This window comes from Cavia porcellus, unplaced genomic scaffold (genome assembly GCF_034190915.1).
Source record: "Cavia porcellus strain 051 isolate PalLab524CR breed Dunkin Hartley unplaced genomic scaffold, mCavPor4.1 scaffold_27, whole genome shotgun sequence".
NCBI lineage: Eukaryota > Metazoa > Chordata > Mammalia > Rodentia > Caviidae > Cavia > Cavia porcellus.
The window spans coordinates 17581529-17609133 of NW_026947510.1; the positions used below are offsets into that span (position 1 = coordinate 17581529).

At 39.2% G+C, this 27605-nt stretch overlaps 2 protein-coding genes and 1 non-coding gene across 30 annotated transcripts in view; 1 reads left to right on the top strand and 2 right to left on the bottom strand.

Annotated features, from left to right (window-relative positions):
• The window catches only part of Kiaa1217 (KIAA1217 ortholog), a 728606-nt gene extending 726509 nt beyond the window's left edge, over nt 1-2097 (top strand). For 27 of the 28 annotated variants that reach the window (XM_063238539.1, XM_063238524.1, XM_063238527.1 and 24 more), the window contains one exon: nt 144-2097. In XM_063238539.1, coding sequence (XP_063094609.1) covers nt 144-620 — 477 coding nt within the window. In that variant the 3' untranslated portion in view covers nt 621-2097. Of the gene's footprint in view, nt 1-55 lie in introns of all 28 variants that reach the window. The other variant, XM_063238543.1, reaches the window with a different exon arrangement.
• A 1996-nt stretch (nt 2098-4093) lies between these two features.
• Nucleotides 4094-27605, bottom strand: part of LOC134473605 (MHC class II regulatory factor RFX1-like) — a 55776-nt gene continuing 32264 nt past the window's right edge. The window contains exon 2 of the mRNA XM_063238555.1: nt 4094-5253. Coding sequence (XP_063094625.1) covers nt 5011-5253 — 243 coding nt within the window. The 3' untranslated portion in view covers nt 4094-5010. The remainder of the gene's footprint in view (nt 5254-27605) is intronic.
• LOC111755232 (U6 spliceosomal RNA) lies at nt 18365-18468 on the bottom strand. Its single transcript, XR_002789802.1, has one exon. It is a non-coding gene; the product is annotated as a U6 spliceosomal RNA (small nuclear RNA).

A 27605-nucleotide genomic window follows, 5' to 3' on the forward strand; every position in this document is an offset into this window, starting at 1 on the left:
TCCAGGAAAGCACAGAGGTAGCGCAGGCCTTGACGGTGTCCTTGTGATTTTGCAGAGTGATGCGCAGAGGGCTGTGTGGCCAGGCCCTGAGGGCGCCCGGTGACCAGCTTTCTGACGACTGTCTCCGCCGTCTCTGTTCGCAGGCTAATGGAAGTGCTAAGAAAGCTGGTGGGGACTGTAAGCCTGCTTCCCCGTCCCTCCCCGCCTCTAAGATCCCCGCCCTCTCCCCCAGCTCCGGCAAAGGCGGCTCCCTGCCCTCCGCCGGCGGGGACGCCTCCAACCCGCCCGCCCCGCCCGCTGCCAAGCCGTCGGTGGCTGCTAACCCGCTCAGCCCACAAACAGGCCGGCCCGCGCACCCCTCCGCCTCCCTCATCCCTTCCGTCTCTAACGGCTCCTTAAAGTTTCAGAGTGCCGCCCACCCCGGGAAGAGCCACCCCCTCTTCTCGGCGCAGACCCCCGCCTGCCCGTCCCCGCCCTCGCCCGCCTCGCCCCCCGCCCCGGCCCAGGGCGCCCGCCCCAGGACTGCGCACACGCCCGCCCTCGCCGGCCACAAGGCGCACAACGGAAGCGCGAGCAGAGCCGCCGCCGCGGCCCCGGCCCCGGCCAAGGAAACCTCCTAACGGCCCTCCTAGTAGGCACAAGCTGGAATCACACTTCTTTTAATCCTTTTTTTCCCCGCAGTCTGCAACTGTTTTCACCAGAGAATGTAAAAATATTACTGTACCGTTGAGGCTTAATGCAAAGTATGTGCTAAGTACTGGATGGCTAGATCTCAGTAAGGCTTGTTTCGTTTCGTTTTTACTTTGTTCCTGTTGTAACTGCATAGTGTTCACTGTCTAGACTCAGTATCTATCAAATGAAGTAAGCATGTGCTACCAACAGAGAGGATGGTGAGAGCAGAGAAGTGCGAGAGACACAATTGTATGAAGCATGTAAAACATGTATGATTCCAGAATTTTAGTACGTTTTGTATGAAGCTATTTTTCATTATGGAGATTAGAAGTGAACAGAGAAATACACAAGTGTGACTATATAAATTGTAAAACAGATACTATAGTATTTCCTTTTATTTTAGTGTTATTTAGCTTTATTACAGATTTCTATTTTTGTCAAAACTCCATGGTTCCTTTCAAGATCTTTTTTGCCAAAACATTTTGATACTATAGCATTGTACATTTGAAAGTAGTGTGCTAGATGATAAGCCAATGAACTTCTCCGTGAGCCAGCAGGGAGGTGTATGTAGGAAGAATTTATCACAACTATTGCACTGCCATGAAAAGTATGTATAGTAATTTGTTAGCCCAAGCAAGCTAATTTTCTTTGCTCTTTTTTCTTCCTTTTAAATTTTTTTTAAAATTTTATTTTTAACATATTGAGAGTCTTAGACTAGTCCCTTCCTTTGTTTTCTGAGACCTGGTCACCCACACTATTATATTGTGGATTTTAAAATGTACACTTCTGTACGGTTCTGTAAACTGATCAACTTTTGTAAATATATAAATATAAATAGACATCAAAATACTGTATGTGACCACACATAGAGTAGTTTTCCCACACCAAAGTTAATTTTTATGCATGCTTTAAAAATATATATGGGGATGGGTAGAAATGAGACTATCTGCACATTTTTAAAAAGCAACAAGTTTGCACAGTTGGAGTGTTTTTGTAAATAAATGTATTTGTATAACACAGTCATGTAATATACAGAACTATAAGCAGAGACTTTGCAAAACCAAATAAAGGGCTGCATGCTTATTATTTTTTGTACCTTGTCACTACAGTTCCTGGTCAGAGAACAACATGTAACTATTACTAGAGTAAGTGTTCCAGCTTCAGGGCATTATAATGATCATGTAACACATCCACTCAGATGGTCCTGCTTTTCTGAAAGTGCTGGGGTGACCGAGAGAGCCTAATAAATTCATCGCAAGTGTGGCACCTCGGACGTGAACTGCTGACTCTTTCCTGTGGCCGCTCGGGCTCTGGCTGACCGAAAACAAGGCAGAATGCTCAGAGTCGCCCTCACCTCTCCAAGCAACCCTTGCTGCTTTCTCTCTCACTTCTTATCTGGCACAAATAAAGTGGAAATAAAATGTCTTTCTTACCACTGCTATTTCTTTTCAGCTCTCAAGTTTAAAATATATTGTTGGTCTGGCGGGAAATACTAACATTACACCATATGTTTTTGTTTAAGAAGAATAGGAGGAAAAGTTGGTGAAAAATACCAAGATTATGAATTCACTCTGGGCACAGTCTCAGGAATCTGCTTGTTGTTATTTTTCACTTCCAGAATATTTAACTTGGGTGTTTGATGTATGAACAAATACTCATGCACGTCAGCTCCCACTCGTATATTCCCACGCTTCCTAATTAACTAGGTGACATGCCTTTGCCGGAAATATGTCCTGATGTCTCTATTCATTATACTAATCGTAGTCATGTGTTTTAGGTAGCTATAGGAAATTAAATATAAAAGGGTCCAACATTTCAATCAGGTCCCATAATCTTAACAACTATATTTACATATAAAATAGATGAAGAGTGACCAAAACATATGGCAGATTTTCAATTTTTTTGAGATAGGATCTTGCTATGTAGGCTGGCTTGCACTCACTATGCAGCACAGGCAGAGTGCTCCCCCTTGCTTGGAAAGACACCGCATCACTCTTGCCACTTTTTAACCACAGTTCTCAAAGTCTTTTTTTGTGAGTGTCTTTAATTTTTCAGTGCTGTTGTGGCTGTGTCACTTTCCTGAACCAATTTAAAATGTATACTTTCATGGTCATTGTTACCTTGGGAAAGAGCCAGAAGCCACAGGGTACCAGACCACGGTGAGTCCAGTGGATGAGGTGCAGAGAACGGTTTTATGGACTCACCCATCACTGCCCGGCACTCAGCAGCAGAGCTAACTGCTTACACCCAGTAGACACTCACGAAAGAGGACTTCCAGAGCTGTTTCAGAAAGTCGCGTGAACAACCAGAAAAAAGGATTTAAAGCAAAGGGGACTCTTCTGAGGGAGATTAATGGCAATGTGTCCTTTACTATAATAAATTTTAGCAAACATTGTATCTTACATAACTAATAGAATAATTTGGTGTCACACAGTCTGTCATAGCTAGCTAGTTCATACCAGTTTGTTTGCTCCTGTTTAGAGACAAGCTGAGAACTCTCTGAGCTATTCACAAAATTTGGCTCCCTTTTTCAGCTTGACCACAGAATTCCCAGAGCTCATTCAGTCGGGACACCTGGCCTCCAGGTGAGGGACAGTTCTGTGAGTAGTGAGTTTCTTGTTTAAAGTATTTTGGTTTTACCTCCTCATTTGAGGAAACCTGGTCAGCAGGGAGTCAAAACCCTAACACGTGGCTGCAGGCTTGAGCAGAAGTCTTCTCCAGCGTTTCCTGGGGAGCGGGGCATTTGGCCCTCAGGTACACTACAGGACTTCCTGTAGTGCTACAACATTAACAAGGCCGCTTCTATTTTAGTACCACTGAAATGAGAACATTGATAGACAGCTCCTCCTCCCAACATAGATAGACAGCTGCAGAATCTTGGAGAAAAGCCACGGCCCTGGGACCTGCGGTTCCAGAAGAGAGAAGTTACCTGTGAAGCTGCATCCTCGGGCCTGGGCTGAACACTATGGGCAAGGCATTGAGGGCACCTTTGGCCACCTCCAAATTCAGCAGTGACACCAGTCCTCTTCCCAGACTCCCCACCCTATTATCCTAGCTGATCTCCTCCCGTCTCCAATGCTGTGTAAATGCAAAGACCTTTGAGAGCAGTTAGAACACTTTTTAGAGGAGGAAGGAAAAACAAAACAAAAAACAGCTTCAACCAACCATTCAAAGTGCGATTCTGCAGAAGTAGCCAGATGGCATTATTCAGGAAAAAGCACTGGCCAGGTGTCCAGGAAGCTCTCGCCACACCCTCTAACCCAAACCCACCCCAGCCCGCAGTCCTCTCCCAGTAGCTTCCTGCACCTGCTAGGGTGCGACAGGTGGATGGCTCCCAAGTGCCTCCTAAAAGGGATTCCTTGGGGCTGGGCTTCCAGAGACTTACCTGGCACTGACTTGTAAAAGGACATTTCAACCCTGCAACATTCAAAATGTGAGTCCCAGAGGCTCCTTTTAAAATAACAAATGTTTTGAATAAGATAAAATTCTTGGTGGTGTATTCTACCTAGTCACCTAGCTTGCAAAACTAAGCATCAAGCCCTAACAGGGACAAAACAAGATTGTTGGCTCTGATGAGCAGAATTCAGCAACAAATAGGACACATTCAGACAAGAAAGGGGGACTCAGACACCATGAGGGGCTTTGGAATGACATTACTTTTCCCAGATACGTAAGGACTGTTCAAAGCTTCAAACAGCAACATGGAATTCTCTCATTTTACAATTGCTGGAAATTTTACTGTACATTTTAAAGAATATATTAACTGCAAAGTGGAGTCAACCTTCAGGCGAGGCCTTTATTTATGTGAGCGTCCTTTGGACATTCCTGGGTCCTTGTAGGGGTAGGGCTGGGGACGGGTCTTCCCCAGAGGCACACCCACTTTGCCTCCAATACTGTGATGACTAAAACAGCAGAAATACCCAAGGTGGCTCCCAAAGGGCAGTTTGGCTTTCAGAACTAATGGCATAGAACAGTGACCCTGAGCTTTGCTTTGAAAGGCTGGACCCAAACCACAGGTTGTAAGGACCCAGCGGTGAACAGCTACTGAGGCACTAAGCCTGGCACCCCTCCTCACAGCAGCCCCAAGGACCCAGACAAGCCCCACTACAGCTTTCCCCGGGGCTTTGCATGAGGCCTGTACCTCTTTATGATCTTGTCCTTTGTGCCTGCAAGAGCTCGTGACTGACAATAAAAGAAACCCAAACTCTAAGCAATTGTGAAGCAGAAAGTCATGGGAAATCTTGGGAAGCTGAGTGGGAATCTTACTGGTGATGGGAGGCTGCAGTGGATGTCCACACTTAAAATTAATTGTAAAAGATAAATTGCCACTGATCCCCTCTAAATACTTGCCTTTGCTTTGACTTGCTTCACCCTGTTGTCCTTGCCATTTTCTAAAGCCATTCTGGAAGTGTTCTTCAGTGAGCCTCTCTCCAAGGTGTAGTCAAAGGTACAGTCAACGACATTGCTGAGGGACTTCGCACAGAAAGGTGGGTTTGTAAAAACACACTGTGTCCTCCTCTGCCTGATTCGCCCGCCCTGGCTCAGTGTGACCTCTGGCTCTTCCCTAAAGTCAAAATGATCCTGAAAAGGAAATAGGTTGAATCAATTCAGGATATCAAGGCAGGCAGGACAGCACAACTAGAGACCCTCACAAAACAGTACTTTTATTTAAACTCTATTTTTTTCAGTCACATCTGGTAACTATAGTGCTGAAGCACTGGACATGGCAGAGGTGCTTGATCACTGGGACCGGGAAGCGAGTACCCCCACCTGCAGTGCACATGTCTCCTGGCTAACGGAAAACTTCAGCAACAGAAAGGCCCCGTGGAGCCAGCCAGGGCTGGAAGAGCCTGGCTCATGGGCAGATTCCTAAGGCTGGCTAAGACTTCGGTCACCTGGGAGGGTCAAGCTGTATCACCATCATTTTAATTAATTAATTACTTAATTATCTTTGAGATGGTTTCTCCTAACTTGATCAGTTGCCCAGCCTGGCCTCAATCCTTCCATCCTCCTGCCTCAGCCTCCCAGAGCGCTGGGATTATAGGCATTATCCCACCACACTTGACTTGGGGGAGGGTTTCTAAATCTCCCCATGAATTCTAGCAGCACAGCAGGGCTGAGAAGGAAGTCTCACAAGAAAAGCAGCTGGGCTGGGGGCAATGAGAAGATGCTGCCCTGAAAGCTACAGGTGACCCCTCCACCCGCAGTGGACTCACACAGCAGGAAGACTGAGTCACCATCTTCGTTTTTCCCCCCAAACTGTCCAGCTACATTTCTTTTTAAACCAGAATTTATAGACACAACATTTGTCCTTAGTAGGTTTAGAAGTTGGAATATTTAAGGCTTTGGCTTCGAAGTGCAGGAGGGGCTCCTCCCTCAGCCTCTGGAAATCCTCAAGTCTGGGATGGGTCCTGACACTTGTTGGAGTGAGATATTTCAAGGGCATTTGTTACCCAGGTCCCAGCGGGTGGTGGCTATTTTGGTGATGAGCTTCACAAAGCTACCGTGGGGCCACTACGGTACACACTGACTGGAAGTATAAAGCAGCCCCCCTTCAGAGAGGGTGCTGAGGGCCCTGGCCTAGGGTTTAAGGACCACACTGGAGATATGCAGGTGGCTGTGGTCAACAGGGAGCCTGGCCTGGGCAGGGACTATCGAGGGCAGGATGGAGGCTCCAGGCCAGAGTGGAATTCCCCTCTCTGGGACCCCACAGCCACCCCATGCCCATTGGAGGGTGACAATGCCCTGCACCTGGCCCAGGTGTTCTTCAGCCCCTGGGCCACCCCAGCTCTTCCTCAGTTTCCCTCTCCTCTGCACACTGAGTGGGCCTGTGTCCTGGCTTGCAGCTCAGCCATGCTGATCAGGTGCCTGAAGACCCCCTCACTAGTACCACACCCAGTGCACCCCTGTAGCCCTGTCTGGTTCCATCAAAAACCTTCACCTAAAGCATTAGATAGGCTGGAGAGCACCTGGCCGCCCCGCATCCCTGCAGGGGACAGGAGCACAGTCTCCCTGCCTGGAAAGTTCTCCGCACCTCACCATTCTGCTACCATCCATCCTGCTGTCTCCCACAGCCCAAATCCTAGTCCTTGGTACTTGAAAATCTCCCCACCCCTTCATGGCCCTTAAGGGAGATGGATGCATACCGGGGTGTGGACTTGTCAGTAAATATTCAAAACAGGCATTAAGGTCTTTATATAACATATAGAGGACCCATAGCAAGAGCTGCCCCCACTCATGAAAGACCACTCTCATTTGTGGAGATACAGGCTAGTGGACGGAACTTGGGATGTAGACACATTTTTCTACTGTCCACATCATCTACATTTAAACCCTCTTTAAGATTTGAGATTTAAGGCTCTTTTATGAATACAGCACTTTTAGCCACGGAGATGGCATGCACCTGAAATCCCACCACTTGGGAAGCTGAGGCAGGAGGACTGCAATGAGCTCCAGGCCTTCCTGAATTAGAGCAAAACCCTGTCCCAAAAGGGGGAAAAAAATTGTTCCTCTGCTCCCACCTTGTGGCCATTTCTGGAACTTCCTCCAAAATCACAGGAGGCCTTGCTCCTCAATAAAGCTCCCTGTAGTTTTTGCTGCAGTTATAAAAATGTAAGCCTGACCAGCTTGTGAAGCTGTGGCTCTGGGCGGAACAGCAAGGCAGCTGCCATCTGTCCTCACTCAGGGCCTCCCATCCTTACAGTTTTGGAGAAAGTGAAACAAAATGTAGAACAAAGGAACTAATGTTCCTTCTAGACACATTAGGACTGCAGGAAGGGAGCTTGGTGGGAGGGCACCGCATCTGTGATGCAACCAGGCAGCAGTGGGGAGCTCCCAGATGGCCTTGCCTGGACCTCAGACCTGCAGGCTGGAAGCACTACCAGTCCCCACCTGCAGCCGTTTTTGCTTCCTACACATTTCTCTGTTCCCCAGGAGCTCACTGCTCCTCCCTCTTACCTGCAGGATTTCTGGGGGGAATTTTGCTGCAGGATGGAGGATCTAAAAACTATAAACACGTAGGCTTTTTTAAAAAGATATGTCACAGAGCCAAGCATGTGCTGGAATCCCAGCACTCTGGGAATTTGGGGTGGAAATGTGTTGTATATGGAAATTTGAGCTCATCCTGGGACATGCGGGAGATTTTGACACAAAATATGAAAAGCTGGTGACATGACTCTGCAAGACTCCAGGGTTCCATCCCCAGCCCTGCACCAAAGCAAAAAGAAAAGGCACATGGACAGAGGGGCCGGCTCAGGTGAGATAAGCAAAGCAATGTCAACTCGGGCTCCTCAGCAAATAGGATGGTGTTTTATGAAAACTGGAATGAAAGTCTACAGGCAGCGCCTCAGGGAAGTGTCCCTCTTGATCTGAGCCTGTGGTTTTATTCATGTGCTCACTTGTGATTGCATTACACTCTGCAGGGACAGCCCACAGTTTGCCCAGTGATGTCTGTCACCAAGGGCCCCAAACCCCTGCCACACCCACACAGCCAAACTCCTGTCCTAGTGTCAACTGTGCAACTGATGCTCTGGACCCCAGGACAAATTTGTGCATATTCCTGTCCCATTTCTGTCTGTCAGAGTCAACAAATCATTGGAAGCATGTTTAAAAACTAATCCAAAGCCTCTGCAGGAACCTGCGGGCTGTGTTGCTGCGACTTCCTCCAACATCTCGGGCCTCTTCTGCTCCAGACTCTGTGCCCCACAAGTCACCACTGGGCCTCACACCATGTACAGCTCCACTCAGTGGGGAGAGCTTATTCTCAAATTCACACACAAGTGTTGGGGGGCTACACAGAACGATCACCCACCACAAAGGGCTGCATGCTCCTGCATACTCTGGGCGGAGTTGTCCCGGGCATGTTTCTGGGCTCCACTCTCAGCACCTCCTGCAGCCAGGCATGCAGCTGAGACTGCCTGAGACATCATCTTTTCGGTGGTGCTCCATTCTCTGTGGGCCTCCAGGTCCCACCTCTCTGTCTTCTGGAGACCAGCAGCTCCCCTCCAACCAGCCCGGCCAGGGTCACCGCTCCTGGAGTGTCTGCTGTGGGGACTTTCCTTGGGTCTTCTGGGTTTTGTCCTTGTCCTTATCCTCCAAGCTGAGCCCAGTTTGATTTCCAAGTGCACCCACATCTAGAGGAATCTCGATAGGAGGGAAGGCAGCCAGGAGCCAGCATCGGGGCTCCTCGGACTGGAGAGGATCCTTCCAGCTGGGTCCACATGTCCCCTCTGCCCCACAGCTGATTGGAATGTGCTGACAGGGCGTCCCCAAGCCTTTGGGGCTGCTTTCTCCGAACAGCTGAGGATTATCTGTTGTAAGATGGCTTGATGATGAGTCGTGAAGGCAGACTTCATACAGCTGATTCAGTTCTACTTGCTGACTTTCAAAACATCCGTATATCTTGGATTAGCAAGGCTATCTTGCTGTGTGCCTGGTCCCGTCCCACCCACAAACCTGTTCTCTCATTTGCAGGCAGTATTTACCTTTGACTGAGGTGCTTTGGATTGAACCCAGACCCTCTGCACTGAGCTATGTCCCCAGGCTTTCTTCTTTTCCCTCCTTCTCTCCTCCGTCTTTCTGTCTTTCTCTTCCTTCCTTCCTTCCTCTTTCCTTTCTCCATTTCTTCCTTTTTCCTTTTTTCCCTCTCCTTCTCCTTTCTGACAGGGTCTTGCTTAGTTTGCTAAGTTATCCAGGCTGGGCTTGAACTTGCTATCCTCCTGCCTCAGCCTCCCAGACTGCTGGGATTATAGATGTGCACCACCATGCCCAGCTTACTTACCTATTTTTAAATCTGTATGTCAAAATCCTAGCCCCGGTGACATGGTATTAGAGGTGGAGCCCTTGAGGTGATTGGGTCATGAGGGCAGAATCCTCATCAATGGGATGGGGCCCAATCAAGCAACCATTCATCTCTTTTAAGATGTGAAGACCCAGCAAGCAGGAGGCTCCGCCCAGAAGCCAGGGAGCCTGTCCTCACCTGGCTAGAATGGGGGGCACCTGGATCTTGGCCTTTTGCTTTCCAGAACCACAGGAATCCATCCTCACTGTTGTAAGCTATGTGAACTCTGGCTCACGACTGTCTCAGTGAACTGAGACAGCACACGTAGCGAGCGCTTCACAAACTCTGAAACCCCCATGCAACTGGAAAGTATATCAGTGTACTTATATTTTCTCCACTTAATATAAATTAGTTTTTTGGTCAAATTTTTGTGAAGTATAGCATACACAAAAGTAGACATTTACAGTTAAATTTTTACCAAACACACATGTACGTGATAGAACCCATCCCAACTCAAGAAATAAAAAATCACCAAGTCCACTTTCTACTTCCTCCCACACCTGATCCCACTAGGTAACTAGCTGATTTCAATTCCTGGGTCTATGACCATAGTTGGACCTGATTTCCACCCTTCTAAATAAAATAACTTGAGTATTTTATGTTTTGCTTCTTTCATTCACTTATGTTTGTGAGGTTCACCCAAGATGTCGCTCATATTAGTAGCTTATTCTTATTTCTGTGTAGCATTTCACTGAACAAAAATAATACAATCCATTTTACTGGCAATTGGAACTTGACTTGTTTCCAGTTTGACCCTTTTACTAACTTCTTTGAGCACTATTAATCCATATTTGTATATGTTTTTGCTAGGCTTATACTTAGAATTGTCACTTCTTACAGTTTTCCAAAAGAGAAGCATAAATTTTTATATCCAGTAAGGCAGGGCTCCAGTTACCCCATGTGCAAGCATTACCATTATCAGCCATTAATTTTGGGCCCTCTGGTGGCTATATGGGCTAATCACTATAGGAGCTTGGTTTGCTTGCTCTTATTCATTGCATTTGTTATTTACAGCATTACTGAAATGAATGACTATGGGCCTAGTGGCCAAAACAGCACATAGTTGCTTTGGGTCAGGACCAGACAGTTTAGTGGGGTTAACAGCGACAGGATTTCCATAAGATTGCAAGCACCCTGTCAGCTGGGCCTGGAGTATGATCTGCTTCAAGCTCCAGTGCTGGTTGGCAGGATTCTGTCCTTGCAGGCTGTGAGTGTGAGATTGTCTTCTACCCTCGGCAATGGGTCTCCCCAGTATAGCAAGTGGCATCATCAAAGCCAGCAAGTGGGGTGGGGGAGCACAGGATATCATTCAGCAATAGATAGTGTGTAGCATGCGTGAGGTCCTGCACACCATCTACAGCACTAAGAAAGCCAGCTGATAGACAAAAGCTACCAGCTAATGTAATTTTGTTTGTTAGTTTGTTTTTTGTTATGGGGGATCAAACTCATGACTTTGAGCTCACCAGGCAGGTCCTGTGCCACTGAGCTGTATCCCTGGTCCCTAACGTTATATAACTACAGCACCAAGTTCCCTTAAGTTGGAGGTGCTGTACTGGTTAGAAACAAATCTCCAGCGGAGAGCACCAGACAAGGCTGTGGGTGGTGGTAGGCAGGACCCTGGGCCCCCTCATTCTTTGCTTGCTACCTTGAGTAAAATTGGCATACAATAAACTAAAGATAGATATACAGTGTACAGTTTGATACCTGCAAAACTATTATTACAGTACAGATAGTGAATGTATTAATCACCTACCCTAATGTCTTCATGTTTCTTCCTTCTCATCTCTCCCCAAACACTGATCTGTTTTTTGTCACCATAGATGGGTTTGAATGTTCTAGAGTTTTATGTGAATAGAGTGCAGATCCTGCACCATATATAGTCTGGTTTCTTTCACTGATGCTAATAATTTTGAGATTCATCCATGTAATTGCAGTATCCATAGATCATTTCTTTTTTGGTGCCAGGAATCAAACTCAGGACCTTGTACTTACCAGGGAGCCACTTATGCCACTGAGCTATATCCCCCACCATTTGTTTTTTATGGTAGAGTAGTATTTTGCCCCAGGGATGAACCATAATGTGTTTATCCACTTTTCTGTTGGTAAATCTGTGAGTGAATATTTAAGGTGTAGCATTTTTAAACATTTTACTTTACATTTTACTTTATTTTTGATACAAGGGATCAAACTGACTACCTTACACTTGCCGGGCAGGCACTTCTGCTCTGAGCTAAATCCCTACCCTGGTATAGTGTTTATATGGGCTGATATTTTGGTGTGGCATGCCTGGATTGTATGAAAACTGCTTGCTATTTTGAGGAACCACCAGACTCATTGTTACAGTCATGCATTTTACAGTCTCACCAGCAGTGTATGACAATTCCTGTTCCTCCACAGTCTCTCTAATAGTTGCTGTGATCAGTCTTAAATTTTAGCCATTCTAGTGGGTGTAGAGTGATTTCCATATCCCTGATTTTTGTATTTCTAATACAAAATACATCATTACTAATACAGATGGCATCTCATCACATGTTTATTTTAGTGCATATGTTGGGCTGGGCTGGGGATTTATCTCAGTCACATAAATGCCTGACTCACAAATGGAAAGTCCTGAGTTCAATTCCTGGTACCAAAAAACAAAACAAAACAAAAACCTGCAATCTATAGATCTTCTCTTGTAAAGCATTGGTTAAAATCACACATTCCTTTACTAGGTTGTTCAGTTTGTTATTGTTTTAAAATTTATTGGTATCTTAGATTTTTTAAATTAATTTTGAGCTTTGAAAATATTTCCCCCCAATATATAGCTTGTTTTCATATTCCCTGAATCTATCCTTTGAAGGGTAGAAATTTTAAATTTTGCTTACATAATTTTTTTCTTTTTTTTTTGTTTTTGGTGTCATAAGAAATGATTAATTCTGCATCACAATGATTGTCTCCTACATTAGCTTCTATAACTTTTATAGTTCCAGCTATCATCTTTAAATTTAAATAATTATATGTTAACTTTCTAATATGGCATGAGACATGCAACAGTGGTTTTCTGTGTGTTTGTGTGCATGTGGATACTTACTTGTTTTAGGGGTATTTGTTGAGAAGGCAGTTCTTTCTTCATTGAATTGTTTTCTAATCTCTCTCAAAAATCAATCAAACACGTATCCATCTCTTGATTTCATTTCTGGGCTTTTGTATAGTTCTATTACTCTAATTGTCTATCTTTATATCTACTTTTGTTTCCTGTAGCTTCATAATATGTCTTGATATTCATAGTGTTAATCCTTGAAATTTATCCTTCTTACAGGTTGTTTTGTGGGGCTTTTGTATTTCCATATAAATTGTAGGATTAGCTTGTGAGTCTTGACTCTAAAGTCTGCTGGGATTTTAATGGGGATCACATATTAAATCTGTAGGTCAGTTTGGTGGTGGTTCATATCTTGACAATGTTAGTCCTTCAGCCATAAAAAGATGAACAACTGCCCATTTTTAAAATGCTCTTTAATTTCTCTCAGTAATGTTTTCATGGTATACATGTCTTTTAATAGCTTTTTGTCATACTTATCTGTGTTCTATATGTATTGATGTTATAGTAAATGTATTTTTAAGATTTCAATGAACTTCTAACCCATTTTTATACATTGACATTGTTTCCTGAAAACTTGCTAAGTACATTATTTCTAATAGCATGTTTCAGATTTATTAGATTTTTTCCCAAGTAAATTACATTATTGGGACATAATTATTGTTTTTTCTTCTTCCTTTCCAGTCTGGATGAATTTTTGCTCCTTACCTTACTGCAGTGATTAGAATCCTACATACATTGCTAGATAAAAGTAGCAGGAGTGGAAATTCTTATCTTGTTTTTGACATCAGGGAAAAAGTATTCAGTATTTTACCATTAAGTACAATGCTAGCTTTAAGTTTTTCAAAGATATCTCCTAAGTATGTTCCCTTGTACTGTATTTCTAGCTTGATGGGATAGTTTAACCAAAATGGGTGCTGGATTTGACCAAATACTTTTCAGCATCTCTTAAATAATCATGTTTTTTTCTCTCTTAATTTGTTAATATGATAAATTCTACTGATTTCTTTTGGAATATTACATTGATATTGCAGTTTGGGGATTAATTTAACCCGGTTATGGTGTAGCATTTTTTATACATTATTAGAGTAAACTGTAGACAGTACATATTTGGTTGAAAATTTGGAGGTACGAATTTGAAAAATTGTTTGTAGTTTTCTTATATCTTTCTCTGGTTTGTGGATCAGACTAAAGTGACCTCTAAGATGAGTTGAAAAGTATCTTGTTTTTTCCTTTACCAAAACAATTTGTGTCAAATTGGCATGATTTCTGTAATTGTTAGAGCTCCCTAGTGAAAACATTTGGACCTGGAGTTTTCTTCACAGGAAGCTATTTCAGTTTCTGTGTAAATGCAGGGCTACTCTTTACTTCTTTTTTTGGAGGGGGGGCTTATTTTTATTTTATTTTTAAAAAGGTAAAATGAAACAGAACAAAGCAGATCATAAGAAAACACTGTAAGAGACACAGATTCAAAGCAAGACAAGAGGAAATCTACAGTGGCTACCATAATATCTTTTGTTTACTTCTAAATAGTTGTCTGTCTCTTCACACACAATGAATTCATACAGAACAAAATAGTATAAAACTGATCAGAACAGAGTAATGAAGGCATTACAGGCCTTCCAAACCAGACAAAAGGAAAATAAACAATGGCTACCACAATGTCTCTTGTTCTCTTCAAATTAGTTGTCCATACCTTCATGTATGTTGAAATTAAACAATACAAAACAAACTAAAACCACTCTGAACAAAGAATAACAGCATTACTGGATTTCACAGCATGATGTTAGGAAATCAGCAATGGATACCATAATGTCTCTTTTTCTTCAAAGTAGCTGTTCATTTCATCACACATAATACAATCAATTCTCATAAACTTTAGGAGAAATTCTAGGCATGACTTCTTGAGGCAAAGGTGGTAACGCGTGTTTCAAGGAATGTTTCCATTTTCCCTAAATTATCTTATTTATATTCAATATTGTAGAATCTACACTAATAGGGACTTTCTTTTTCAATATTAATAATTTGAAGTTTCTCTTTTTGCCTTAGTACCACTAGCAATAGCAGTTAAATCTTTTTAGGCTTCTACCCAAGGGCTAAGATTTTCAGTATTTTACTATCCCATTTAAGGTTTGTTTTAGATTTTTTTAGTAAAGTAATTTCCATGAGGTTGTATTCTGTTTTCAGGTTATACACCACTCCTAGTTTGGTCAGAATGTTTTTACTTCATCTTCATGAGTGGACGATAGTAGAGGGTCACTGACCAGGGGTAACTGTGGTGGGCTATTGAGCAGTTATGAAAAGACTTACCAAGGCAAAAGCATCAGTATATTTTACTTAGCAGCTCATTGGCTTGGTATGTAACTTTCATGTAGACTTAAGGGACGTGCACCTCCAATTGTACTTTTGTCCCCAGCCCTGCAAATGTTTGTTTCCCAACCAAACTATGACACCACCTCATGCTCATTCAGGAGCTACTACTTTCCTGTAGAAATCACATAGAAATTCTTTGTTTTGTTTTGTTTTTGTTTTTGGTACCAGGAATCAAACTCAGGACTTTGCAATTGCCAGGCAGACGCTTGCGCTGCTGAGCTAAACCTCCAGCCCCACATAATAATTCTATAACCCGGCTTCTTCGGGGCCATGGGCCCTTCCCACTGGCCCACTCCCACCCTAAGGAATAGACCCTGGTAGGTTGGTGCCTTCATTTCTACTTCATGTGTCCTGCAAAGTTCTTTATTTGAGAAACCAAACACCTAGGGCAATCACAACCCTGACAGCACAAAGACTTGGGGGCGATCCTGGCCTGGAATGTCCAACCTGGAGGATCTGTGACTAGTTATTTGTTGTGTGTGACATTCTCTGCAGCAGGGCAGAAGCTGGAAAGTGCTCATGTGAAAAGAGGAGTTATTCCCCAAGGTGGCCTGTAACCTGCAGTTTGTACGGACCAGCAGGAAGCTGAGGACTGAAGCGGATGACCTAACAGAGGGGCAAAATGTGGTGAGTGAAGGTGCAGAGCCCCCAGGAGAAGCAAGGGGAGGGGTGGTGTGGGCCCGTCCCTGGCAGCCTGAGCCCTGGGGCTGCTTCCAAGGCACTCAGCTTCATTCTTGAGATCATCAAAGGGCTTCTGCTTGTGACCAGACTGTGTGCCAAGGGGCCCTAGGAAGGTCCTGCCTGACCTGTCCACAACTTCCCTAAGACTTTGTTCACTGGAAAAAGCCAGGGCATCATCTATGAAGGGGTGACCTGGAGTCTTGATCACTCTCTACCCTTCTCCTTGATAAGAAACAGCATGAAAAATGCTGCAGAAGCCTCAAGCTAGAGGAGGGGCGAGAGGGGAGCTCTGCAGAGTGGTCATCGTGTGAGAGAAGCCTCGGTGGTCAGCAGATGTGTCCTTGTGGAGACCCCCTGGCCCACTGGGAATGACCGTGGGCAGCTGGCAGGTTGACACGGCCACACAGCTGCAGGGTTCAGCGGAGGCAGGCTTTACTACACAGGAAGGGGGATATGCCCAGGGCTGAGCTCCATTTACCCTAGAGCTGCAGCCATTCCCAAATTATTTATTTTCACCAGTCTCAATTTTCTGATTGCTAAAATAAAAGTAGTAATAGTATCTATCTCACAGAATTTATGTAAGGGTTATTAATGAACATGATAAATATTTAGTATTTACACTTGGTTGAACTATAACATGTCCTTTTGAAATGTCATTTATTAATAATAGGTACTACTAAAATTAAACCTCTGCATGATTATTTTATTTTTAGAACTGGGAATGTTTTTCTAGTATTTTCTATTAATATCCTGAAACATAAAAAATGTTTCTCCTACACACACTGTTTTGCAATCTATACTTTTCTTGGTGATTATTGTAAATATTTTATTTTAGCAAGTATTATTAATACACATTATTAATATGCAGTGGTAAGATGATATTTCATGGCATAATAGTTTTTCATTATATTTTTCTTTAATGGTATTCATGTTTTTAAGTGATCCATCCAAAGCATAATACATTCTACTATAGACATAATTTTTAAAAGATACCTCTTTAAAAATATTGCTTTTAGGTGTCAGGGATTTAGCTCAGTGGCGTACTACCTGCTTTACAAGTGTGTGTTTGTGAATTAAATCCCCAGTACTGATAAAAAAAATACATTGCTTTTTTCCTTAAAGATCCTTGTTAAAATTAAGAATTTAATTAAAAGTTTGGTGCATTGTAAGAACTCTAAATATGTAGAATCTCTGCATTCTAAAATAATTTTAAGTTGGAATTTTATAAACACATTATTTGAATGCTAATTCCAAAATCCTGCCAACAACATTTGGCAGGATTAAACATTATGTCTAAACTAAAATGATAAACAAAAATATTTTTATTGCCTACTAAATGTTTATTTGGGAACAATCAGAGGTAAATATTTAAAATACACTTGAAATTGTGTAATTTTTTATTAAGACTGAATGATTTTACCTCTACCATTTTGATATTATCTTTGCTTCTAATTTTTAAAAAGTAACTTCATAAAGGATACTAAATCTTAAAATGCTTAGATATGATAAATTCTTAGTTTCTTTATACGTTTGTAAAATTCCTTATTGTCAATTTGACAGTAGTTTCCATCCTAATAATTATAGATATAACCATACTGAAAAATCTAAGGAAATAAAAAAATTCCTTTTAAAAATTTTGATGGATTTTAAATTGTAATGTATTTGTGGAAGACAGATTTTGTTGTGTGACCCAATTCTCATTCTCTTTTGTTTGATACAACTATCCATTGAAGCGATTCTATACTATTCTATAACTATTGTATTATAATAGGTTAGTTAGCTACACTGACTTCATTCATTCTGAAATTGAAATTTCCTATTCTCCAGAACAATATTTCAAAGTCTTAATACTCTGTTTGGGAAACAAAACTATCTCTATCAGAATATGATTTACTTCGATATGCAAAGTAGCATGTAAAACAATAGATCGCAATGGTAATATATGCTTTACCTTAGCTAATGAAGTGGACTCACAGAATGATACTGACACATTCTTCTCATGTTATCTCAATATTAATAGATAGTAAAATATGATTAAAAAAGAGATAAGCCCATAAAAATCTATAAAAAGGTTGTTTGGTCATAATATTTAAAAAAATAATGGACAAGGAATAATATTTCTTTTGAATAGCACAGTTTTTATTTTTTATTTTTGAGACAGGGTCTCACTATGTAGTTCAGGCTGACTCTGAACTCAAGCTTGCAGTGATCCTCCTGCCTCAGATTCCCAAGTGCTGGGATTACAGGTGACACCACCATGCCCAGCTACCAACACACTATTTTTAGCTATTTCTCTCAGTTGTTTAACTGATATTTTCTTAGGGACCTAACTGTATTAAAATATGTGAAAAAAGTAAGATATTGATCTAGTAAGAATAAACGACAGAAGATAGGGGCAATATTTATCAATATTTTTTCTATAACATATACTATACTTAGTAACATTTATGAGGGAGTCACCCAGGCACCACCTAAGCAGAAACAAACTTTGGGCATTTACTAAGCACCACACTTAACATTAATGCCAGACACAAGTCTGTTGATCCTGAAATAATTAATTTAGTTATATAAGCAGAAAATGGAGCAATTGATAAATGAATTCAGCATATACGGTACTATTTTAGATGAACAACTGCAATAAAATGAAAATATTATTATGAAGGATAAATATGTTGTATGGTACACACATTTGCTAGTATTTTCATTTTATTTTCCTTTTTTAAAATACAGAACACTTCAGGAATTTGCGTGTCATCTTTGCACAGGGGCCATCCCAATCTTCTCTATATCGTTCCAGCTTTGTACATGTGCTGCTGAAGCGAGCTCTAACAATGTAGTTTCAAAGCATAAATTTGCCTTAAATATTTTAGGACACATGTATTTGTCTGTTATTTCACTATTATAACAAATAAATGTTCCAGACACAGAGATAACAAAAGCTTATGAAAATTTGAAATAACTCTTAATTTTGCCATAGTGTATTAAAATTATCTTTGCTTATTAATTAACACAAAACAAAAGCTAATTGCTTAATGACTACATAAAATATCCAAAGAAATATGTGCTCTTACAAAATAAAAATATAAACACTGTAATCTTTTGTGTTTTCTCCTATTGGGATTTCTGTTATTTTTTTTAGTACTCTAAAGCTTAGAACTGCTATAGTTTCCTGAACTTTTATTTTTGATAATAAATCTTGTTCTAGTGCACAAGTTTTCTTTGTGTTAATCTATATAAGATTATCTGAGTAAAAACAACAAAAACACAAAGCAAAATACAATAATCATAAGGCCAGACTTACTTATATCCATAAAGACGAATAGCATTTTCCTATTTTAAGAAGAGCATTTACAATTTGTAAATATTTAGTACAGCTTTTGTTGGAAGTCACACAGAGAAAAGCAGACATACTAAAGAAGTGTTTCACTAAGGTTTTACCCAATCTGAACATCAACGAGCACATTTTCTTTGCCTTAGGTGTTTTAATTACATATCAGAATATCAAAATTCTTTGAGTGTACAAACATTTGGACTTTAGTAAGTACACGTTTCTGGCCTTACTGTAAAAATTCTTAGATAAATTAATATTTCTAATGAAAGGCTCTGGTACTGTGTTTGACAGAACTGCCAAAAGTCATCTATGAAACTACTAAGCATGAGGAGTTATTGTGGTTGAGATCAGCGCTGTTTGGGAGAACAAATCACACATATTTTTGTCTCATTTGACTAGAGATGGCAACTGGATTGTAAATCCTTTCAGTTTCTAATTGCAGTTCTATCATAAGACTTGGTGGTTATAATTAATAAAAGATACTCATAAAATAAAATACTAGATAAAATACCATAAAACCACAATATTTGCTTAACAATGGAAAATTATACAGCCCATCAAAAATACATACTAATTTCTTCCTCTAACCAAATAATTTATTTCAGCAGTTTCTGTTATACTTAATGGAGAACAATAATAAAGAAAACTACAAGAACTGAACTAATAATATAAGGAGTAAACAAACAATACAATGTGTTAACATTTTTAAAAAATTACAATAACAGAAATTCTGCCTTCAGTTCAACTCAAAATACTACCATTAGCTTCAAATGCATTTATCCCATCATTCCTATCACTTAAGCAGTTCCGGAAGCTTTCTTTTGTGAATGTATTTACAAATTGTGATTTAAAAAATACACTTCCATTGGAGAGTAACATCCGATTGAAGGCCACTCCCCAACCCCCCCAAAATCACCATGTGTCCTCATCTACCCTATTCATCAGTCCTGGTTCCATGTGTCTTTAGCTCTTTATCAAAGTCAAAATGACCATTAAAGGTTAACATTTGGAATTTATTCAGCACCTTGAGATAAACATGCAGTGCAGCTAAAGATATTCATGAAAATGACTTCTAGAATTGCTCCAGACAGTGGCAGGAATGACACAATAATTGTGTTCCAAGTGAAGTAAGGGGGAGAAATTTCAGGGTGATACATGTCATTATGTCTTTGACTGTAATAAATCACTTTTAATTTAAATGTTCACTGTATTTTTACTATAACTCATGTAGAATACAACGAACATCATTTCATATACCATATGAATACTAATACTATTATTTTAGACTTCTATGTGTTGCTGTGGTTGTTATATTTTCCTACAATCACACAAAATCTTTATTTCAGAATATTTAAAAAATATTGCATTAGCATTAAAGTTGTATTTCACCTTTACAGTTTTCTTAGTATACTATGCATACTCATCCAGGTTCTACTTGCTTATTATCAATGACCTATACATTCTTTAGCAAGTTAAACAAATTTTATTGTTTTTAAAATAAAACAAAAGTCAACCTCATGGTGTTATCTGGGTACTGGTGAGTCCTCTAATGGTATCTGGGAAATTATATATGCTGTATGTGTGCAAAATCACTAATTAGAAGTTTCAAAAGTTTTAGAAGCAAGAAGTAATTACTTCTTTTACTTTTGTGCATCTATTTAATCAGCCTGAATCTGTACTTAAAATAAAATTTAAAAAATTTAGCAAGTCCAGCTGTTTTTAGTTAGCCAAGTTTTATTTATTTTGAAACCAATCATGACATTCAACTTAAAAATGTAGTCATCAAGTTTGCATTTAAGAGATCTATAATATTTAGAAACTAGCAATCAAAGAAACAAATTTAGATAATGCTGCATGCCTGTGTCCCATGAGTTAAGGGTAAAATGATATGCAATATTAAAAATCTTTGAGTTAAAGGGAAATTCTATTTCCAGAACATTTCACTAGGAATTCTAGTCATCTACTGTATTTGATCAGGGAAACTGATGTGTCTTGATTTGAGAGGACAGACCCTGTTGCATTGAAGTACATCCGTTCTTTGGCATCATTTTCATAAACAAGATCAACATGACTATTCATTTTTCAAGATAGATAAAATGATAGCTATATTTTAATTGCATCATTATGTACTAATCAAATTTTCTTTACTGAATGCCATGCTTTATAATACATAGAACATACCAAAATAGGATTCTTAAACACAGTGCATTAAATTAAAGGGAAAATCTTATCATCTGAAAAAATGTCCTATCATTTTAAGAAGGTCTTTGAAATCTAATGTAAAACTTAGGATTTCAGGAATTGGAGAGGTAATGTTGGAGACAGGCACACACATAAGATATCTTTTCCATATTTTCTATTCTCTTTTCCATGTAAGCTTTTCTTATAGAATTTCCTCATTATTAAACACAATTGTTTATTAGTTGCTTCCTTTAATCAAGTAAATGAAAAAGTGTCTTTTAAAATTTTTAATGACGTGTAGTGATTAATGGCTGTGTGCACCAATTGAATGTAATTGTCTTCAGATCTTATGTTTGCAAAACCAAGTTTGAAAATCCTCACAAATAAATCTAAAATTTTGCATACAACTATGCCACACATGATATGCCTTGATATATTATAAAATTATCTTATCTAATTTTTAAGAAATTTAATTCTGATTATGGTGCATATATTTACAATGAACATCCAAGGAAATTTGAACAAACATAAAGATGGCTTAAACATCTTGCTTTAGGGGAAATAAGAAACAAAGGGAGAATTATTTTAGTTACCGTATGAAAAATTTTAGACATCAAATACTCATGTGTTAAAAAAGCAGTAATTCTATACATTTTAGGCCCACAGAATAAGCTCACTTAATCACTATTTATTTATCTTCGAAGTGGTCTTTGGTTTACACAGAATATTTTTCTGCTAGGTTTATAATGATGATTTATATTGAGAATGTAAGTGTTAAGACAAAACATGTCAGGTCTCTTTTTAAATAAAAATATATTCATTCTGTAACATTCAATTTCAAAATACCACGGCACTGGCTAATACTTTTCACTCTGCAACTATGGAAAATAAAACCCCATTATTATTTTACATTTCATAAAAGGGAGCTTTAATCTTGCTTTCCTTTCTATTTTAGAATTTATAAGCTAAATACTTTTATACAAATCTTGTGTTGATTTTCCTTAGCCTGTTAAATGTTTAGTTTATATTTGAATATGTTTGTTTATTAATATTGATTCCATTTAACTTTAAGATAGAAAACTATGACATATGAACATTTAAAATGTTTTCTGAGAAGCATGAAGTTAGACATGTCGATCTAACATGGTATGGACACTTTAATGAGTTGCTGTGTTTTGTGGATAATAATAATTTTGATTACCCAGAAGAGACAAAATTCTAAAAAGAAAAGTGAATTATAGGTTAACAGCACTCTTACTTCAAAACAATATGACTTGAAGATGATGGAATTTATTCATTAATGCCATATAATTTTTCTAGTTTTAAAATATGTTCAGTAGTTTAGAAGATGTTTTTAAAACATACATAAAACTAGGTGTGGTAAAAATCTTTTCTCTCTCTTTTTTTTTTTTTTTTGTCTTTTTATCGGTACCGGGGATTGAACTCACGACTGCATGCTTGCAAGTCAGGTGCTTATGCCGCTGAGCTAAATCCCCAGCCCCCCTTTTCTAATTTTTTAAACATTTATAGGGCTTAGGGATTTAGTCAGTGGTTCAAGTGCTTGCCTGGTAAGCATGAAGTCATGAGTTCAATTCCCAGTAACAACAACAACAACAACAATAATAATAAAGGACCTCATTAAACAAAATAATTATTTTGTGGCAAATATATTGTCCAGTTAAAAATTCTGCAGTAATATAAAACTTATCATTCTTGTTTCTGTATTAATTCAACCTCCAAGTTAAATTTTAATAGGCAGGATATGCAATATTACTAATTTTAAAATGCTTCCAGTTTTATGTGTCTATACAGGCTTAAATGTGGTGAAACTCTTAAATACATTTAGATTTTTAAGGTACTATTAGAATATACAAAGGAAGCAAAATCTTCTGGATAAATGTATTTCATGAGCCTAACTAAAATAATGTAAGTGCTCAAAACTGAGAATATTCTTGAGGAATTGAAATGATTCACTGGCTTTGCCATTTCCAAAGGAATTTAAAACAAAAAAAATATTAAAGATCCATGGGACAGTAAATTATATAGAGGAAAATTTGGAGCAGTTTATTATTTAAGGTCAATTTTTTCATTCATGCAGTATTATAAAAACATGAAAACATGGTGCATATTGTAGAAATTGGCCCCCAAAGATTTTAACTGCATTATGTATATTAGTAGATGGAGGGTTGTATATTTATCATTGCTATCATTGCTTTTGCCACTGGCAACAAGGTGACAATATTGAAAGTTAATTTGTCATTGTGGGTCTATTATTTGGCACTCTGCTCACTCGGTTTAGAGCGTTATGTGGCCTAAGGACTTTAAAACCTGGAAAGATGATACATCCAAAAGTTCCTATTATTGAACCTCTGAGTTGAAACGACCAGGTAGCTTGTGGAAGAAGATTAAATATTTGGGTTTTTTCCTTGCTTGTTTTTTTTTTTTCTTTTTCTTTTTTTTGGAGGGGGGGGGTGTGATACAGATTCTCACTATGCGGTTTAGGCTGGTCTTGAACTCAGTTTGTAGCCCAGGCTGGTTCCAAACTTGCAGTGATCCTCCTGCCTCCACCTTCTGAGTGCTGGGATGACAGGCATGTGCCTCCACGCCCAACTCTTTTCTTTCTTTTTTATTTTAATGAAAAAAAGAATAAAAACTATGAAACAGAATTTCTTTTTTGCCGTTTGCCAAGCAGGCATTTACACCACTGAGCTAAACCCCTGGCCCCGATGATACAGAATTTCAAAACAAAATAATGGGAGAACACTGGTTAAAATGTTGCATATTGTTATCTTCAAAATAGTGGTTCAAACTGCAAGATCTAGGCATGAAAAATATCACGCAATGAATGTATAAACTGTTCTCTTTGATGAAAAACAGAAATTAGTAGCATAGGTATCTACCTTGCATATATATGTGTGTATATATGCATACACGTACATGTAAAATCTTTTTCCTTATTACTTGTCTCCTTTTCCCTATCCCAGTTGTTCCTTCTTTTTGATCATATTATTTCCTTTTCACTTTCACAATATCTGTTGTACATTTTGGATCTTATTTACCCTTTCAGTGTTTTACACTAGGGAGACAATACAATATTTACAAATGTGAGTCTGATTTATTTCACTTACGAATATCATCTCCAGTTGCATTTATTTATGTATAAAAGCCTCAAGGTATATTTCTGAAAATGTTTTCTCTCCCATGTATTGAAAATAATTTTCTCTTAGATGTTCAGTTTTTATTTTTGGAAGTTTAGGAAGAATCTTACCTTGTTTCACCCTAGCCCAGTCATATTTGGATTCAAGTAACTATACCTTGGAAAACAATTTATTAGTAAAGCAGTGCTATCTTTTGATTTTTTCCTCTCATCATGCACTTTGGTACCTTATCAAATGAAGTAAACTTTAATAATAAAACACCTTTGGATCAGTAATCACTGTGAGTGTCTACCGGCTAACACACTAATGCTCCAAATTTGACACCAGTTACAGAAAGGTGAATGCAAGGTTACTCCTACATTGCAGAACTTGAATTTAAGCTATGGAAACAAACTGCATAACCAGTTTATGAAAATACAATGTAATATGACCTGTGATGTAAATATACAGTACTCAGGAGAACAGTGGATAGATGACTTAAGTTTGACAAATCATGGTACCAGTAACTGAAATATGAAAAGGAGCTCAGAAAAGGAACAGTTTTTGAGCTGCTTCTTGATGAATGAGTAATAGCTTTGTAAACAAGAGGGGAGAAACCATTCAAACAGGAATATTAGCAACCAAAAATAAGAACAAAAGAACTACACAGAATTTTTATAGAATTGCATGAGTTCAATGTAGAATATTTATGATGGTGAACCAAAGTCAGAATTTAAAATCTTGTATTTAATACTAAGGAAAATTGAGCTGCACTCTGTAAGTAGAGAAGAAAACCTCGAAAAAGTGGAGTGGGCAATAATGGGTGAATAATGGGTGAATTGAATCCTAGAGCTGCTCAAAGGATGAAGAAAAATGGAGAGGAATGATGCCAATAACAAAAAGCCATGTAGACAATGGTGAGTTGACTGATACCTGAACAACTGATACCTGATTAGCAATGTAATCCCCAATACTAAGATTGTCCACTGATAATCCATTTTATCACTACTTCTAACAATAACATTAAATAACCACTTGAATTTATTATGTATGTAAATATAAATAAGATAAACATTTGATATATTATTTAAAATATATAGAGTAGGAAAACATCTTTCTCAGTTTGTCCCTTTATGTAAATTTCAGTCTTTCTAAATACTTTCATTACTGGTTTCTAAGTTATAATCTGTATGAAGCTTAAAAATATAACAAATATTGATCTTTATCTCTCATTGTAAAAACCAGAGAATGGTATTTAATTAAACTTTCATTCAGCAGTAGGAATTTTGTTTATTTGTTTGATACTTGACCAAAGCAGAATTCATCCAATAAAAGTAAATCTGTCTCTAACACCACTTAAAGCATTTAAATAGGATTCATTTTCTTATTGATGAAAAGGCATAAAACTACTATCAGTTGCCAACAAACTAAATGAAAAACATTAATAAATGAATTAGCATCCATTTCACTGGATTCTGTTTAACTTTTTAGTGTTCTAATGCATTAAAGTATATGGAATCAGATGTCAGTGCCAGTTGTTCAATGATAGACTTCTATTTAACCATATGTCACTTATACCAGTCTTAGGAGTCTTTTTACCCTTTTCTCTCTCACATACACACAACTTGCCAAAGTATAGTCCTTCATGTGTGAAATGGAATCGGGAGCACTAGTGTCAGTCAAGCAAGGTGACTCACACCTTAATCCCAGCACTCAGAGTCAGAAGAAAAAGAATCACAAGGGTAAGCCCATCCTGGGAAGTTAGACAACATAGTGAGATCATGTGTCAAAATAAAAAGAAAGGGAGAAAAGAAAAATGAACTAAGAATATAGGGTTATGGGAAGTACCTAAATTCATTTCCCTGTACGATAAGGAAAGTATTCAATTAAAAGCTATTGTAGGGTTAAAAGACATAATGCATATAATGCAACTATCATTGACTTAGACAGTGCAGTCAACCATGAGTAAAAGTGGCTATAAAGTTAAATAAAGTTGCCTGGGACAAGAAATTAGACAAACGGAACTGGAGCATCTAGTAAAACACAGCCAAAATTAAGAATATCAGCACCTATTAAAACATTTTAATCATTTACAAAGAATAATAGCAATGTAATCAGATGATCTTCTACATAATTGAAAATTATTATGGTAACTTGTAAAAATACTGATTTATTAAAATTTTAGTAATGTTGAAAAATAATGGCAGAAGCCATCATCTTTGCTGTACCGTTTACTCTAAAATGATGCCACAGACCACAGGAGGCATGGGAGATCCCATGGGCCTGAATAGGCGATGCCTAGCCACCTTGGTTGAGCCCCTGGAGCTGAAGGCATGTGAAGTGATTTCCAGCACACTTGTACTCACTCGGGGAGAGCTCTGGACTGTCGCCTCCGGTGGCTAGGACCTCGCCCAGCTTTCTGAACAACCTTAGGAGGCATGGGAGATCCCATGGGCCTGACTGGGCCATGCCTAGCCACCTCAACTGAGCCCTGGAAACTGAGGTCTCAGGAGGTAAGTTCCAGTGCACATGTGCTAGCTCAGGGAGTGCTCTGGACCACTGCCCCCAGCTGTCAGGGCCCTGCCCAGTGTCCTAGACCACCAGAGGACCCACAGGAGCCCCTACAAGCCTGACTGGGCCATGCCCAGCAACCTCCAATCAGTCCTGGGAAGCTGTGGGCACAGGAGGTCATTTCCAGCATGCCCGTGGGAAGCTTTGGAACATCCCTCTAAACCTGAAAATATAGGAAAATGACAAAACAAAAGACCAAAATGCAATCTCAAACCTCCAGCCCATCCCAAGCAAGCCTAGGAGCCACGTACATAGAAGAAAATATAAGCCATACACTTGAAATGCCTGAAATGATATCAACTGAAATAAAGAAACAACTCTGGGAAACTATGAAAGAACTCAAATCAGAAATACTCTCCTAGGTAAAAGAAAAAACTGATAAATGTAATGAAAGAAATGCTAAATACATCTAAAGAAGACATATTTAAATATTAGAGGACCAATGCAAAAAGATGGAAACCCTGAATGAACAATATAAGAAACAAACAATGCATGAAGCAGATTCAAAGAGATATACAGGAAATCAAAAACTCCATTGAAAATTGGCAAAACTACCTCAACAAAAGTGAAGATAGAATTTCAGACCTTGAAGACAAGACTGAAGCTAGTGAACAGAAAGGAAAGATATTTTAAAAATAACAAGGAATTAGGAAATAACAATTTAACAACTGCAAGAGGAGGCAAAGAAAAACATAAGATTGATTGGAATAAATGAAAAAGAAGGGGACAATGCAAATGATA